Genomic DNA, 15,864 nt, shown 5'->3' on the forward strand with positions numbered 1-15,864 from the left:
GCAGCCGGGGGCGATATGCAGTGTTAGTGAGGATGCTGGCGTGCGTGGGTTGTGCCACGGACCGTGAATAGCGCCTGGGTCTAGGTGCTGAATTTGCTGGTGGTTGAGCTGAGGGTCGAGGCGACTATCCGTACCGCTGCGTAAATGTGGATATGAAGGCGACTTGGGGTGTGTGAGAGAGAGTGACTGGAGTCTGGAGTGAGTGAACGGGTTGGTGGCGTGAGGTCCAGGTTGGCGCTAGATGCTTCCCTGGCGTGTGGAGAGAGAGGCGTGAGATTTGCGAGGGGAAAACAGTGGACGCAGGACGGGACGACGGGAGTGCAAAATGAACCCTGCAGAACGAGCAAACACTGCTGCAGCGCGCAGGAGCGTGGCGAGGGTCAAGTGTTCTTGGTCCGTGGAGCGGGATCCGGCCAGGAAAGGTGGAGGCAACCTTGATGAAGGGCGATAGCCTGGAGGCGAGGCGAGACAAGCAAAGCAAAGCTGCGCAGGCCAAAAAAGAAATTGGTCTTGTTTGGTTTGTCCGGGGTCACGATCGACGGTGGAAGGGACGAACTGCGCTGCTGCAGTCTGCAGAGTGCCTGGTGTAAGTGGAAGGGGTGGGTTGGAGATTGGATCGAGGCCATGCAGGGTGTGTGTGTATCACACCCCCTCCACCATGGCCCAAGGGAAGGAAGGCACTGGTGAATGCAGAGGCAATAGAAGGAAGGAAGGGACGGGAGAGAGGGCAGGACCAACGTTGGCTTTTCAAACGGTCCCTTCTCACTTCCACTCTCGGGAGCATACCTTACGTCAGTGCCTTAAGGTACTTAAGATCACTTACCCAAGGTAAAGAACAGGCAGGAGGATCTACATCGAAGAAAGCATCAAGGCGGGTAGGAACAAAGTCAAAATACTCTAATTCTTCCTGGCGACTGGGGAACAGATGACAATAGCAACATAGCAACTGTAGGAATAGAAGTTTAATGCTGAAGTCACGCCTCACCGACGGTCAGCTCGCCAGCCCGGCATGCACTGTAGCACCTCAGCTCAACCCAGCCAGGGTTGTGCTTTCCATCTTGCCCCATGCAGCCAGCAGATCCTCGCATCTTGGTTCCTTCCGTAACTCCCACCGCGGCACCGCAATGCACCTTGGTCCAGATGATGTCTATCACTGGGTCAGCTTCCCGATCCAGGGATGCCGATTTTGCCGGTCTAGATTGCTGCATGCGGTGAACCTGCACATCTAGATGAGGGCAATTACAATGGTATCTAGACATCGACCCTTGTTGTTCTGATTATTCTCATCTTTCGATATCCGTCTGGCAGCATTGGACGATCAATCCCTTATCACGACAACGGGTCTCAACCAAAAAAAATCAAGCCAAGGTGTAGCAGGAGCTGATTCAAGCGTCGAGCCGAAGCCTGAGAGTCAGCTACCTGCCCTGCCGAGTCTTGGATTTCGGAGCCCTTCGTCGTCAGTGCCGATACTAGCGCGCTCCCTGTGTCCTCAACTTTCTTCAGAAAACACCGCTACGGCCTTGGCTGACTAGGACCTTGACAGTTGACACTATCAGCCAGTCAGCCGTTGCCAATGGAGTCACGATAGTGAAGAGTCAAGTGGAGGGAGAAAAGGGGCTTGCAGATTCCCCAGCGCCTGTTTCTTCGGTCTGGTTGTTGCTCATATCAGCTAGCGCACATTCGCTCCGCCCCTCGTCCCGGCGCCTCGTTCCTTCGACGCACGCCCTTCACGCCCTCCCTGCGCTGTTGCCCCCTGGAATGTTGACCTCCGTCAACGTCCCGACTCCTGGTCTCCCGGCATCTCTAACCAATCCCCAAGCGGCGACATGCAGTCACCTCGTCCAATTGGTCCAATAGCAACGGCTGACTGAGCTGGTACCTTGCAGATGCAGTCGTTCTTGCCCTGATTGCTGCAAGGGTCTGCTGGGCGTCTCCATCAAACAGCCACTTGGCCCGGGGAGATCCACCGGTCTGAAACGGCCTTAATTTCGGTGGGGACCCGTTCATCCAGTCTTCCGCTCCAGCGTTGCGCACATCTGGACTGTGCACCTCTCCATTGGTTCCATTCTGCCAGCGTGTTTCTCTTTTTCTCTGGTTTCTTCCCAAGCATATCCGTACATGCTGTGGTATTACAGATACCTACCTCGCCTGCCGCACACTTCCCACTGTTTACTCTCTCTCTTAGGCAATGGCGCTTTCATCGGGTCGATCAATGCAACGCTGAGTACCAAGTACGTGCACGCCGCCGTGCTCCTGTCAACTATCCCCTGTCGGCAGTGAGCGTCTAGCTTTACTGCCGCATCAGCTTGGCCGTCTCTTCCGCTGTCTCGCCAAATGACCTCATTACACTTCGTGGAGACTTTTTTTGGCCCCTTCTCCACATCAACACCTCTCCCGCTGCTGTCAGCGTCTCATCGCACCCGACACCTCTCTTGAAGTCTGATTACCGATGACGACCAACTACGAAGAAAACCTGGCATCCCGGTAACAACTCACGACGAGCGAGATGAACCTGCAAAATCTTCCGGCATCATCATGCTGCCTTTCCGGGGTAGAGATGTAGACGCAGGCACACGCAGGCACCTCTCTCATTATCAGCTATGGGCAGTGGGCACGGCTAATGGACGCCGAAGCGGATCCTGGCTTGCATCGATAATCTCCATCCTCCTGATGAGCCTGGGCGATGGAGAAGTGGTCATGGACGATTCCATGTCATGCCTCCCATGGATGATCTCACAGCAGGATGCTTGACTCCGTGGATGCAAGCCGCGTGGTGTTGGTCGACCAACTGCAGGACGCGCAACGATTGCCTTGCACTCAAGGATTCTGGTGCGGCAGCCACCGAAGCGGAAAACAATCGCTCGTCCGAGCGCTGCATGACTTCCGACGGCAGCGGGAGACTGAAGCCATTACTTACACTATGCACGGCTGACCTCAAGTCGCCGTATGTAATGGCCGAGGAGGACTATGGAGCACGGCACTGGAATCCTCGGAAAGATGCGATAGATGCATTGGATCACCACAGGAACGATGCGATATCATGCGTCAACGGTCGCTCCAGAGCCATCTCCCGCTTCCACTAGACCTTGATCCCCGCATGGGCAGCAACTTCCAACGACCAAAGTTTGAGACGGCTTTCTCCCGGAACCCAATCTGCCGTGTTCTTTACCAGACTGGAGCCGTGATCAGCGGCATTGATCGAGATGGGGTAGGTGACAGACGGCCGTGAGCTCACAAAGCAGACTGACTCTCCATCAAATAGTCCCACCCTCTTCGCGATCAGTACCCCGACGATCACGGGTGGCCAATGCAACAGCCCAAACCGCAAACCTCAACCCATTTCATAATTCAGTTCAGACGTCTTGTGGAGCGATGATTCCGCCCTTGTCATCTAGCGGCCTGTCAAGGTCGACATTCCCACCTTTCGCTTGTCTTTGGTATACTGTCTGGCTTTGTGGCATTCAGCAGAAAAAGTCTGGAAACCGAGCATTTCTAGCTGTATGAACGTCAACGTAGCGACTGGCGTGGGGCTCGTTGACCGATTATCGCTCGGAAGTTTCCTGTCTGCAGATGGATGTGCGCACAGATGCCCAGTCGAATGCAACCTTGCCATTTACCCATGATACTCAGTCCCTTAAGCAGAGGACTTCGTTGCTTCTTCTCCAACTCCCCTTAGATGTCATCCCATCTCCAATTACGCGGGATGGTACACCACGGTTCATATGTGAGCTTTCCTCTGCAGGCTTCCAGCAGCTTAACCTATTACCCATGTGGTGAAACTAATTGCGGAGACGAGGAGACTTCTCCGACATCGCTATCCTGGACCGCCATAGCCCGATCGCCAGGGAGCCCCTCTGTGCCGTCGGTTCATTTCATTTCTCCATGCAAATGAACGCAAAGCTATCTGACAATCAGACGTTTCTTTCCCTTGCTGTTTGCGTCCAACCACACCCGGTCATGGGGCGTCGCGACCATCGAGATAGCGGGACAGGGTTCGAACAGGAGCGCCTTGAGCTTGAGCATCCACCAGGAAATGAGGTATCGTTTACTTCCAGGGCACCAAACATCCTTAATTTTGCCCAAGGAGATTCTGGTGAGTTTTTTTCTGCCCCGCGTCCCTCTTTTCCACTGCCGGCGAACCGCGGGCCTCGAGGCACATCATATCAGCATTCAGACCGTCCACCACCGGGGAAGACGGCATCTCAATTAGGGATACCAAGATCTGAGGACCCGGCCGCTGCTGGAGCTCCAGGCTATCATCAGACTAGGTACCAACATCGGCTCATCTCCATCCCATACCGGGGAAGCTAATGCCACACGAGAAAATTTGGTCCCGCTTGCCTGCTGGACTGCGAATCCTTCGATACAAAGCCGGGAGGAGAAGAGCGCTGGCTATGTCCCGAGCCACCATTGTGGAGCAAAGCCTGTTGGGGGTCTCGTTTGCAAGAATGAAAGAAGCTGAACCTCAAGCTTTCTGCTTGGACTTTGCCGTCCAAAATACATCTGTTTGGCTGGCATCCACCAGGATCGCCCAAACACTTCGACATGAGCCGAAACATGTTGCTTGACAATGGCTGCGACCGTTTCTTGCGACTCCGTCGCTCAGCGCCTAGGACTTAAGGTTGCGCTACGCTGACGCCTTTAATCGCCTGGCATGATGGAACCCCTCCATCTCCCGTCTGCTCACTTCGTCGACAACACAACCCTGACGTCAAGCCGACGGCGGTTTCAAGACAGCATCAGCCTTGGTTGGATTGCTTCTTTTAAACACCGCCATGACGACATTTCCACTGGTGGTTATCCTCAGATGCTGACGAGGACTCAATGAAGGAGTCGGACCAAAGGGAACGAATGCCGCAGGATCTGAACCCGGGGTTCATCATCCAGTTCAGTGTCTTAGACAAGAGGGCAACACCTGAATTGATTATGCCCATCGCTTCAACAACGCAGAATCAACCTTGCTGCCGCATTATCAGCGGCAGATGCCTGGACACCGTGCAGCGATGCTGCCGCGCTTTTCGGAACTGATGAGGCCCTGCACTCTTATTCCCAGATCGGACTACGGATACTCTGGGGGAGGATACACATCTGGCTGCAACCGTGATCTGTACGACTCACCTCGGACGGCAGCATTAGTATTTGCCGGCTTGTGTTATCAAGATTCTGAACCGAACAACAACGCTGAATCCTCCGCCGCGTGGCCACTCGCGCGGACATCGGGATTACAAGTCCTCAGCTCAATGGTCCGGATAGAGATACTCAGGTTTACTAGAAGACATATCGTGGCCCGCTGGCCCTCTCCTCCCCCTCCTCCCCCTCCGGACACTCATATTTCCCCATCAGCTTTCCCAGAAGCTCTAACATCGCCTGTGTGCTCTCCTCAAAACAGGCTAACTAGTCGCCACGACAGTCAATCTCGGAAGTCGACGAGATGTTAAGGCCATCGTTGTGCGGGAGAAGAGTGAAGAGTAGCCCGCCGGCCTCCTCTCTTTTCTCTTGCTACATCGGTCCAACCACATCTTTTGACACACGACACAACATCCTACCCACTCAGAAGCGTCTTCCTGCATATTTTGTGTCTTTCGGCTCACTGATGAGGCAGGTAGTCTGAGTTGGGCAACACATGAGGCGACTGCTGGTTGAAAATGACGTTCTGTCCCGAGCGCGTGAACCCCGCGTCGGAGGTAGATTGAGCTTCCCATCGAAGCGCGTCGGCAGCGCTATTTCCTGACTCTGTCAAATCACAGTCGATTTTATTGAAATTCGCCATGCCCGCCATTCAAGTGGTTCTATATCGTATCCGTGCCAGGCCCGAGTGTCGGTTCATCGTATCTCAAGAAATACATTAGCTCACTCCCCAAACGGTCTCTGAACCGCAGCTATGCCGCGTGTCAGGTGTCTGTTCTAAAAATGGTGTTAAGTGCTGCCTCAAATTTTCATCGTTACGCTAGAAAGCACCGCTGAACCCCTTATATCATGCTGACCCTTTTTTCTTTATCTCGCCTGCTTGCTGGTAGCTGGATGATGCAGTCTTGACAGCTCAGAGACAAGCTTGCTTTACTTTACTTTCCGATCCGAGCGTTTCCCGGAAGCAAATGGGGCATCGCTCTAGCTGTAATGTCGCATAATTGTGAGAACCTCGCAAAGCCAAGTGGCAGAGCCAGAGCGACTGACCCGCGCGGTGTGGATTGCTACGGGTTCGCCACCCGTGTGATCATCGACTAGTGTAGGTAAGCAAGTAGATAGAATCGATCTAGGTAGCCCTGTTTCCATCAATACGCCGGAAACCAGTCTCAACACCATCTTTCCTACGAGCGAGGCCGCGGATTGGCGGTTCAAGCAGGCAGTGCCGTCTTTCACAAGGCAGAATGCGTAGATTGTGGATGCTGGTACCAAGGTGAGATGAGCGAGACGGTTTCGGGCGATGGTGCTCAATCTGAGATTGGTGTAGTGGGGAGGCGAGTGGTGGCGAGTGAGAGGTCGTAAGAAGGTTCAGGAGGTTTCTGATAGTGGGGGTAGCTGCGTCTTTGCTCTGATTCTTTGGGCAGATATCTCCAGCTCGATGCGAGCAGCGGATAACGGTTTTCCCATCTGAGGGAGAGGTCTTGGTGGTGATGCTGTGATATACTGGGTGTGGTATTGCTGGTCAACCATCTGCTACGGTCTGCCTCAACTATACGTGCTTGAATACGATCGCCCTGTACACGCATATTCTCTAACTGGCAGCTATGGGAGTCAAGGTACTTTTGTTCCGAGATGCCAAGGGTGGTGAGCTTGCCTATCCGTTAATCATCACGAGAGTTCGACTGCAGTACACACGATAACAAGTGAAACGGAGCTGAAGTAGGTTGCAGTACGTTGAAGAGAAAAAAAAAGTGAAGCCATTGTTCGATCCCAACTCTGATTGATGACATATGTACATAGCGGTTCTATCGCCTAGTTCCAAGCCTACATCTTCAGCGCAAAGCCCCTAGTCCTCTTTCCACGAGCTCACGCGGGAGAGGTCGTAATTTCTCACATCGCCATCTGCTCTGCCACACCTCTACGATGCTTGCTTTGATGGGGGGATGAAAGGCTTGCCTTCGAGGGTGTTGATGGCTTGGTCGGCGTAGATCATGTGGGGGCGGAGCTCGACGGGGGTGACGCCAGGGCGCTGGTCGGGGATGTTCTTCTCGAGTTTCTGCGGGAGAGTTGTGTGTCAGTAGTGTGATGTGGTATCTTTGTCGTACAAGGGAGGGAGGGAGGAAAGGAGTGTTCAGATCGATCGACCCTAGTCATGGACCGGAATCGGGGAATTCTCACGTACCAGGTTCTCGTAGACACACTTGTTGAGCTTCCACTCCGCTGGTCGACACTGGTAGAGCTGGTGGTTGCGGTTCTCGATGCAGGTCCAGTGGGCCTTGAACTGCTCGAGGCAGTGAGTGTTGATGTCCTTCAGCCTGTGGAGGATCGTTCCCGTGTCAGCGCTTCAATATCCATATCAAGAGCCGTCTGCTTTTGCGACTCATTGCCCTTTGCCGTCGAAGCCCAATTGAGCCGCAACCGTCTTGGAATCGTGGAAGACGGAACTTGATTCAACGTACACGCTGGAGGCACATCTCGTGACCCGACGACCCTCCTTCAAGCAGTCGAACTCGCCGCGGCCCGCGCTGTCCGTCTTGCACTGCATGAAATCGTCATTGTATTCGCGGCAACGGGCGCCGATGAAGTAGGACGCCGACAGGAGAGGCGCGGAGCTGGCGCCAATCTCCTTGACCTTGGGGATGTCGTCGGGCAGAGGGGTCGTGTCGACCTGGAACTGCTGGTTGAACCTGACGCTGAGTGTTAGCCTTTTTTGTGTCTCTTCCCTCTCTCCCGAGCTCTCTGGTTTGCGAACGCCCGGGTGTTTTCGTTGTCGGCGGATTGAGCCAATTGGCCTGCCTGGTTTGACGGGGAGGGGGGCGGAGCACGTACTGAGGCCGTCGGTTAGCCATGGTTGCGATTGTGGTGATGGAGCTGGGACGGGGCGGAAGGGAGCAGTCGGTTTGGCGGTTCGGATGGTCTCTCCAAAGCAAGCTTTCCGGGCAATGGACGCTACCGCGAATTGATGTGAGGTCGATTTAGGAGGCGCCTGATTGGATCGGCTGAGGGCGAGGCTGAAGTGGAACCGTGGCTGAGGACCGACTCGGTCTGGGAAAGTGTGGCGTCCGGTGAAGGCTGCCGCAGCTGCAAGCTCCGATTTATTATTTTCGCGTCGCTGCTCGGTTCCTCCCAAGGGTAGCTTAACTGCCCTGCGATTTTATACCCAGTGAGCAATCTCCGCCAACGCCCGAAACAACGTCGCCCGTGACATTCGCACTCTGGCTGTTACTGGAAGCTCCTCTTTGTTCTGATACCCGACAGTGCCTCACCCCAATTGTTCCGTCGATTATGCGCTGAGCTCCTGGCTCCCTGTTTGCATTCTGTTGCAACTTCGCGCATCAATCCTCCACGGCCAGACGAACCACACTGCGGACCGACGTTATTCTCTAAACCGCATCGGAAAACACACTTGATACTCATCGCACAGTATGAGTTTGTTCGGCGCACCAAAGCCCGCTGGGCAGACTGGAGGTCTCTTTGGAGGAGCTGGTTTTGGCGGCGGCGGCACATTGGGACAGTCAACACAGCAGCAGCCGCAACAGCAGGCAGGCCAACAACAACCCGGCATGAGCCTGTTCGGAGGGCAGAACCAGACCCAGGGAAACGCATTCGGCAACTCCATGGCCCAGTCTCAACAGCAGCAGCAGCAGCAACAGCAACAGCAACAGCAACAACAGATGCCCAGCCTATCGCAGTCGCAAGCACAGCTCTCGAGCTCACTCTGGCAACCCGGAAGGGAAACACCTCGTACGTTGTTATTCTCACCGAAGAGCCCTCTGTGTCTGGGTTCTTACTAACGCCCGCTCTGCAGAGAACCAAAAGCCCATTCCCGAACAAATGTCCCTCATCTTCGAGAAGTGGAACCCCACGAACCCCAACTGCGCCTTCAAGCACTACTTCTACAACAAAGTCGACGAAGCCTCCGTCCCCTTCTACAAGCCCGGCCCGCACGAAGATCCTAGAGACTGGGAGGAGGCGCTGCAGAAGAAGCCCGCGCCAGGCTACATCCCGGTCCTTTGCACAGGCTTCTCCGGCGTCGCGGCCCGCCTCCAGACGCAGAAGAAGGTCGTTGGGGAGCTTAATGTGCGCCTCCACCAGATCAATGCCAGTTTGGACGCCATCCTCTCACGACACGACCTCGAGACGAGTGTACGTGCCCTCGCCGCCCGCCGCCGTCACGTCGTCCTTCGTGAAAGGTGCCTTGCGCTCGCCGCCCGCGTGCAGGTGCTGCGTAACCGCGGGTATGCTCTCAGCGGTGACGAGGATGATCTGCGACTGAAGCTGGCGGAACTGGAGCGCAACGTGCAGGATCCTGCACTGGCGGCGAGAGAGGAGGAGCTCTGGAGCCGGCTGATTGTGCTCAGGGACTATGCGGACCAGCTAATGAAGGAGACGAATAAGCCTGCTTTTGCGAGCGGCGAGGGGCTGAGCGAGGAGACGGAACACAAGACGAAGAAGGTATGTTGTCTGCTGTCCAGGGACGCCCATCATTCGATCTGCATTGCTAACTGTCGTTGTAGGTATTGGAAGACTACGAGAAGCAGATCCAGCACCTCAAGAAGGAAGTTGAGTCGATTACAAAAGACTTTGCGGACTGGGAGAAGGAGCGGAACCCGAGCTAGGGTGCCTACGTCGTTTTGAGGTGAAGATTATTATCGGGCATGTCATAATAGAGGACGGCGCGAGCGGACGCTTTTTATGCACGGATTGAACGCAAAGGGATGAGGTCTGCCGGCCGTATCAAGAAAATGAACTGGGAGGGATATTCCTCTCCAATGACGCAAGCAATGAGGTGGTTTGTGAACAAAAGTCGTGATATTTTTTCCACCCTGGTTCCGATATGATCTATAGCCATAGCCCATCCAACCAGCCATTCTTACACTGTACATATGATGTTTATTTTACAACAGGGGTATTTGTCCCGTTACACATCCCCAAGGCGGGTCGATGGCTCGCAGCGTGTTGTTGCCGCAAACCTCATTGCTCCTAGGGAGAGCTTTCTCTCGCATTTTGTGTCGTGATCCTGAGCTTCTACGAGCTCGTCAAATCGTCATCGGGCGACTGTCAAGTCCTTTACAGGACCTTGGAGACGGCATCAATGGCAAAAGGGGCTGAGCAGAGGAGTCTTGTTAGCGGGGAGGTCCAACGATCTGGATGGCATGAATTGCGCATCTGGGTGGGAGTGTATCAAGCTTACAGAGGTACAGGAGGACGGCAGAGACGACGACCTGTTGGATGGAGAAGTTGGCCTCGGTCTCCATCTGCTTGATCTCCTCCTCGGACAGCTGGGGGGGCGCGACTGCAATGAGATGGTCAGCTTTACTTCGGTATTGTCATTGCCATGGTGATTCGGTTTGGGTAAAGTAGGAAACGTACATCCTCCGAACATCTTGTCTAAAACTTGGTGGGATTGATTTTGGGGGAGGGATGGGTGGGACGAAGGTGCAGACAAGCGGCTCGTTAGTGATGGGATTTCGCGTCGGTGCCAGGTTCAGCGATGATGTCGTCGCAAAAATTTAGAGAAGCTCCATCGTCTACCTAGGGTAGCTCCGTCCCGGTCGGTACGTACCTCGAGCCTCAAACTCGAGTTCCACATGCTTGCTTACCAAATCCGATTTGCACATGCACTAAGGTACCTGAGGTAAGACAAGGTTAATTATGTGCTACCCAGCAGCATAATTTATGAAAGAGTCTGTGGTACATTCGGCTCTCTGACCGAGCATTCGGTTTCTCATCCGCGCCCCTCCAAACCATACTCCGTATCCGTACAACCGCTTGGGATACACTGCGCAGACGAGAGCCCCAGAACCTAGCCTCCCGCCCGCCACCCTCCATGACATGTCATTGACCTGCACATCCGTTTCTGGACGTAATGCTGGCTCGTGGATGGCTCGCCGAGCATTTGCCCAACGCGCCGGGGCCCCAAAGCCAGGGAAGGGCTGGGGAACTGGAGCCCATCATCAAGGCAAGCTTCCTATCGTCTTGACCGCGCTTATCAGCGGACCTGATAAGGCAAAGTCTCACCTCAGGGTGTTGGTGCGCGGTTCCCAGGGATCCCGTAACCAACCGAAAGGGTTGGTGTTTGGTGTCGGGTGTTTTGGGTGTCCGTTGCGGCGGCGGGCGAACGAGCGGGCGGTCCAGCACCTCAGTATTAGTAGGGGGAACTACTTACTCGACTCAGGAACGGTATCCCGGGAGATGTGTTGACTATGCAGTACGTACCGCTGTCTCGATAAGTATCCGTTGCCGCAAAAAAAGCAAGAAAGAAAGGGCGGCTGGTTGCCGGCCGCTATTATTCCCAAGCTCTCACCGACTCCTTCATATTTGAAGAGCATTCCAGAGCTGTTCTTTTCCCTTCTTCTGCTTCTTTTCTTCGCGAATAATCATCTCATCTGTTCAATAGAAACCTCATCCGCGTCAAGACCTGCGTTCAGGTGTTTCGAAACAGATTTGGGCTGCGTACGAGCTTGGTCGCTTTTATCCCGAGTCGCATCTCGGATCGCAAGTTGGTGGCGACAAGGGTGCTGCTTCTTGAGCTACAACGATATCGGCCCCAGATCCGAGCAATACTTGTATACGCACGACTCTCTCTCAACCACATTACTTGTCCTTCTTCTTTTTCTCCTCATCCTTTTTTTCTCGAGACACAATTCGAATTCTGCGAGTCTCACTGGCATTTTTATTCTCTTAGTGAATTGCCAATCTGCTCGTTTCCCACCATGGCATCATTGAGATTGCCCCTCCCCCGCCAGCTTCGGCTGGCTGCCCCGAGGTCAAGGATCGCCGCCCGCCAGACACCAGCTTCCTCGTGGGTTTGCAACTCATGTGCCTCAAGCTCGGCATCCTCTCGGATTCCCCGTGTGAGGACATTCAGCGCCTTCGCATCTCTCCAGCATGCCACCAGTGCGAAGATCAGCTCAGTGGACCCCTCCCTTGAACCGCTCCAGAGGCCCGAGTCCTTTATCCCCCGACACATCGGCCCTGACGTTACCGATGCCGAGGCCATGTTAAAGGCGCTCGACCCTCCGGCAAGGTCAATTGATGAGTTCATTGCCCAGGTTGTCCCTCCGGATGTCATCTCCGAGAGGAAGACCTTTGCCTGGGACAATGAGGGCCCCATGGATGAGACCAAGATTATGGCGAGAGCCACGGCGTGGGCCAAGGCCAACGAGGCCGCTCCCAAGCCTCTCATTGGTGCCGGATACAACCCCAGCGTCACGCCCCGTGTTATTCAGACCAATGTACTAGAGAGCCCTGCCTGGTACACGAGTTACACGCCCTACCAACCGGAAATCAGCCAGGGTCGTCTTGAGTCGCTGCTCAACTACCAGACCATGGTGTCCGATCTGACTGGACTCCCCATTTCCAACGCCAGTTTGTTGGATGAGGGTACGGCCGCCGCCGAGGCCATGACTCTGTCCATGAATGCTCTCTCATCATCCCGGGCCAAGAGACCGGGCAAGACCTTTGTCGTTTCACATCTCGTTCACCCTCAGTCTATTTCCGTTCTCCAGAGCAGAGCTCAGGGATTCGGCATAAAGGTCGAGGTTATTGACGTGAGCGCCGCAGACTCTGTGGAGAAGATTAAGGCGCTAGGACAGGACTTGATTGGTGTCATGGTCCAGTATCCCGACACCAAGGGCAAGGTCGAGGACTTCAAGGGACTCTCCGACCTCGTTCACTCCCAAGGTGCCCTCCTCAGCGCCGCCACCGACCTGCTGGCTTTGACGGTCCTCACGCCCCCTGGCGAATGGGGTGCTGATATTGCCTTTGGCAGTGCCCAGCGTTTCGGCGTTCCTCTCGGCTTTGGTGGACCCCATGCCGCGTTCTTTGCCGTCAAGGAAGCCCACAAGCGCCGTATGCCCGGCCGGCTGGTCGGGGTCTCCAAGGACCGAAACGGCAATCGTGCCTTGAGACTGGCTCTGCAAACCCGTGAGCAACACATTCGTCGCGAGAAGGCCACCAGCAACGTTTGCACTGCCCAGGCTCTTTTGGCCAACATGGCTGCCTTGTTTGCCGTCTACCACGGACCTGAGGGCCTGAAGGAGATTGCTTCGAGATTGGTCCGTCTTGCCCGTGGAGTCCAGGCTGTCGCCGAGGCTTCGGGTTTGGAGACCGAGCAGAGTAGCGCCAGCCCTGACGGCAAGGTCCTTTTCGACACCGTCGTCATTAAGGCTAGTGACCGTTCCCAGAAGATCCTGGAGGAGGCCAAGAAGGCTGGCCTAGGCTTCCGTGATTACGGAAACGGTGACATTGGTATCAGCGTCAACGAGCATGTCACTGAGGAGGTGTTCAAGTCCATCGCCGCTGTCCTCGGCAGCGCTACCGGCACTCAGACCACCGAGATTGCGAGCAAGGCCTACGGTGCTCTCACTAAGGATGTCACCGAACTTCTTCCCGAGACTCTGCGCCGTCAGTCTGCATACCTCACACACCCCGTCTTCAACACCCACCGCAGCGAGACTGAGATCCTTCGCTACATCCACTACCTCCAGTCCAAGGATCTGTCTCTCGTTCACTCCATGATCCCTCTCGGATCCTGCACCATGAAGCTGAACGGTGCGACCGAGATGGCTCTGATTACCCTTCCCGGCTTCTCCACCATCCACCCTCACACACCCGCCAGCGAGCTCCCGGGCTACAACGCCTTGATTGAGAGTCTTTCTGAGCAACTGAAGGGCATCACTGCCATGGATGCCGTCTCCCTGCAGCCCAACTCTGGCGCTCAAGGCGAATTTGCCGGTCTTCAGGCCATCCGCAAGCACCTCCAGGCACAACCCGGCGGCGAGAAGCGTGACATTTGCTTGATCCCTGTTTCCGCCCACGGCACCAACCCCGCGTCCGCTGCCATGGCCGGCATGCGCGTCGTCCCCATCAAGTGCGATCAAAAGACCGGAAACTTGGACATTGAGGACTTGGAAGCCAAGTGCAAGAAGCACGCCGAGGAGTTGGGTGCTTTCATGGTCACCTATCCTAGCACCTACGGAGTCTACGAACCCGCCGTGAAGAAGGCTTGTGAACTCGTTCACAAGTACGGTGGTCAGGTCTACATGGACGGTGCCAACATGAACGCCCAGATCGGCATTGCCTCGCCCGGCGAGATCGGTGCCGACGTCTGCCATCTCAACCTCCACAAGACTTTCTGCATTCCCCACGGCGGTGGTGGCCCCGGTGTCGGACCCATCTGCGTCAAGGAGCATCTCGCTCCCTTCCTGCCCGGTCTTGCCCACGATGCCGACCAGGCCATGGTTTCCAGCGCTCCCTTCGGCAGCGCCGGTATCCTGCCCATTAGCTGGGCATACAACGCACTGATGGGCAACGACGGCCTGCGCCTCGCCACCAAGACCGCCATCCTCAACGCCAACTACATCCTCGCCCGCCTCAAGCCCCACTACAAGATCCTCTACACCAACGAGAACGGCCGCTGCGCACACGAGTTCATCCTTGACGCTCGTCCCTTCATCACCACCGCCGGCGTCGAGGCCATCGACATCGCCAAGCGTCTCCAGGACTACGGCTTCCACGCCCCGACCATGAGCTTCCCCGTCGCCAACACGCTCATGATCGAGCCCACGGAGAGTGAGAGCAAGGAGGAGCTCGACCGCTTCGTCGACGCCCTCATTAGCATCCGCGAGGAGATTCGCGAGGTCGAGGAGGGCAAGCAGCCGCGTGAGGGCAACGTCCTCCGGATGGCACCTCACCCCCAGATGGACGTTATTCTGGGTGATGGCGAGGGCAAGTGGGACCGTCCTTACTCCCGTGAGAAGGCTGCGTATCCCTTGCCTCACCTCAAGGAGAAGAAGTTCTGGCCTAGCGTAGCTCGCGTTGACGACAGTAAGTTTGCCCATTTCTCTTCCAGGTTGCATTCCACTGACACAGTACAGCATACGGTGACACTCACCTCTTCTGCACTTGCCCTCCCGTCGAGGACACTACGCAAGAGTAAATCGATGATTCTGCATCTGATAGACATGATACCAGCAGACCAAAGACTCGTGCCTGCATGACAGCCTTCATGTTTGCAAATTGGGAACGACTAATTCACATCAGACGGGCATCTCATAGAAGGATGCTCCTGATGTTGACTGATTCGTCTTCCTACCATCTTTCAACATTTTTCCAATCATCTCTTAGCAAGCGAGGGATTTGAGTTCCTGCGATTTCAACAGGGAATAAAATACAATATCATATTTATAAAGTATGAATATGGGCGGTTTTGGGGGCCGGAGACATGGGCCACCGGGGAGTTCTAAACAACAAAACAATGAAAATGATTGTTTTTGTTGGGGTTCAACTTTGCATTATTGGGCATGCGAAACTGTTTTTGGTACCTTAGACAGGCATCTTTAGCCGGGACAAAATATTGATATTCTCACGTTCAACTGGGCACGTTCAACTAGGTTTTGCATCTGGTGATGACTTGGATAGCATGTGCTATGGCGACAACTTTTTCATCTGAGTAATCTTCTGATTAGGACATAAGACGAGGTTAACTCAAGGTGATTGGAAAGGTGACTGAGATTGAAGAAGTCTCCTGGAAGCCCAGTCAATGGCAACGAACGCCATGGCCGTCAATGCATGCCTCCTGTCCTCGATCAAGAGAAGCTACCTTTGAGCCCAAGGTAGTCCATCAGCTCGGTGGAAAACATCTCCCTACCTAGCTGGTAATCAGCTCCAGTCAGTAATCTAATAACTCAAATCAAATGTGTGTACCTCTCCGTGAATTATGCAACTGTGCCGATA

General features: G+C 54.9%; 7 protein-coding genes across 7 annotated transcripts; 4 read left to right on the plus strand and 3 right to left on the minus strand.

The window, feature by feature from the left end:
• Positions 1–965: 965 nt before the first annotated feature.
• Positions 966–1,229, plus strand: CORC01_05247 (uncharacterized protein; the record flags this gene model as incomplete). The annotated part of the gene is made up of 1 exon (XM_022616891.1): positions 966–1,229. One exon carries the CDS (start codon positions 966–968, stop codon positions 1,227–1,229), a length of 264 nt encoding a protein of 87 aa, XP_022476596.1.
• Positions 1,230–2,714: 1,485 nt separating this feature from the next.
• CORC01_05248 (uncharacterized protein) lies at positions 2,715–3,083 on the plus strand (the record flags this gene model as incomplete). The annotated part of the gene is made up of 1 exon (XM_022616892.1): positions 2,715–3,083. One exon carries the CDS (start codon positions 2,715–2,717, stop codon positions 3,081–3,083), a length of 369 nt encoding a protein of 122 aa, XP_022476597.1.
• A 3,959-nt stretch (positions 3,084–7,042) lies between these two features.
• On the minus strand, positions 7,043–7,973 carry CORC01_05249 (CHCH domain-containing protein; the record flags this gene model as incomplete). The annotated part of the gene is made up of 4 exons (XM_022616893.1): positions 7,043–7,180; positions 7,307–7,439; positions 7,584–7,811; positions 7,954–7,973. 4 exons carry the CDS (start codon positions 7,971–7,973, stop codon positions 7,043–7,045), a joined length of 519 nt encoding a protein of 172 aa, XP_022476598.1.
• Positions 7,974–8,549: 576 nt separating this feature from the next.
• CORC01_05250 (nucleoporin nup44) lies at positions 8,550–9,743 on the plus strand (the record flags this gene model as incomplete). The annotated part of the gene is made up of 3 exons (XM_022616894.1): positions 8,550–8,868; positions 8,933–9,579; positions 9,642–9,743. 3 exons carry the CDS (start codon positions 8,550–8,552, stop codon positions 9,741–9,743), a joined length of 1,068 nt encoding a protein of 355 aa, XP_022476599.1.
• A 451-nt stretch (positions 9,744–10,194) lies between these two features.
• Positions 10,195–10,510, minus strand: CORC01_05251 (uncharacterized protein; the record flags this gene model as incomplete). The annotated part of the gene is made up of 3 exons (XM_022616895.1): positions 10,195–10,232; positions 10,319–10,420; positions 10,498–10,510. The coding sequence occupies 3 exons, from the start codon at positions 10,508–10,510 to the stop codon at positions 10,195–10,197; spliced, it is 153 nt and encodes a 50-aa protein (XP_022476600.1).
• A 1,290-nt stretch (positions 10,511–11,800) lies between these two features.
• On the minus strand, positions 11,801–12,241 carry CORC01_05252 (uncharacterized protein; the record flags this gene model as incomplete). Its single annotated transcript, XM_022616896.1, has 1 exon — positions 11,801–12,241. One exon carries the CDS (start codon positions 12,239–12,241, stop codon positions 11,801–11,803), a length of 441 nt encoding a protein of 146 aa, XP_022476601.1.
• On the plus strand, positions 11,841–15,067 carry CORC01_05253 (glycine dehydrogenase; the record flags this gene model as incomplete). Its single annotated transcript, XM_022616897.1, has 2 exons — positions 11,841–14,955; positions 15,006–15,067. 2 exons carry the CDS (start codon positions 11,841–11,843, stop codon positions 15,065–15,067), a joined length of 3,177 nt encoding a protein of 1,058 aa, XP_022476602.1.
• Between the last annotated feature and the right edge of the window lie 797 nt (positions 15,068–15,864).

The sequence above is a fragment of the Colletotrichum orchidophilum genome, assembly GCF_001831195.1.
Source record: "Colletotrichum orchidophilum strain IMI 309357 chromosome Unknown Scaffold_36.1, whole genome shotgun sequence".
In the NCBI taxonomy this organism is placed as follows: Eukaryota; Fungi; Ascomycota; class Sordariomycetes; order Glomerellales; family Glomerellaceae; genus Colletotrichum; species Colletotrichum orchidophilum.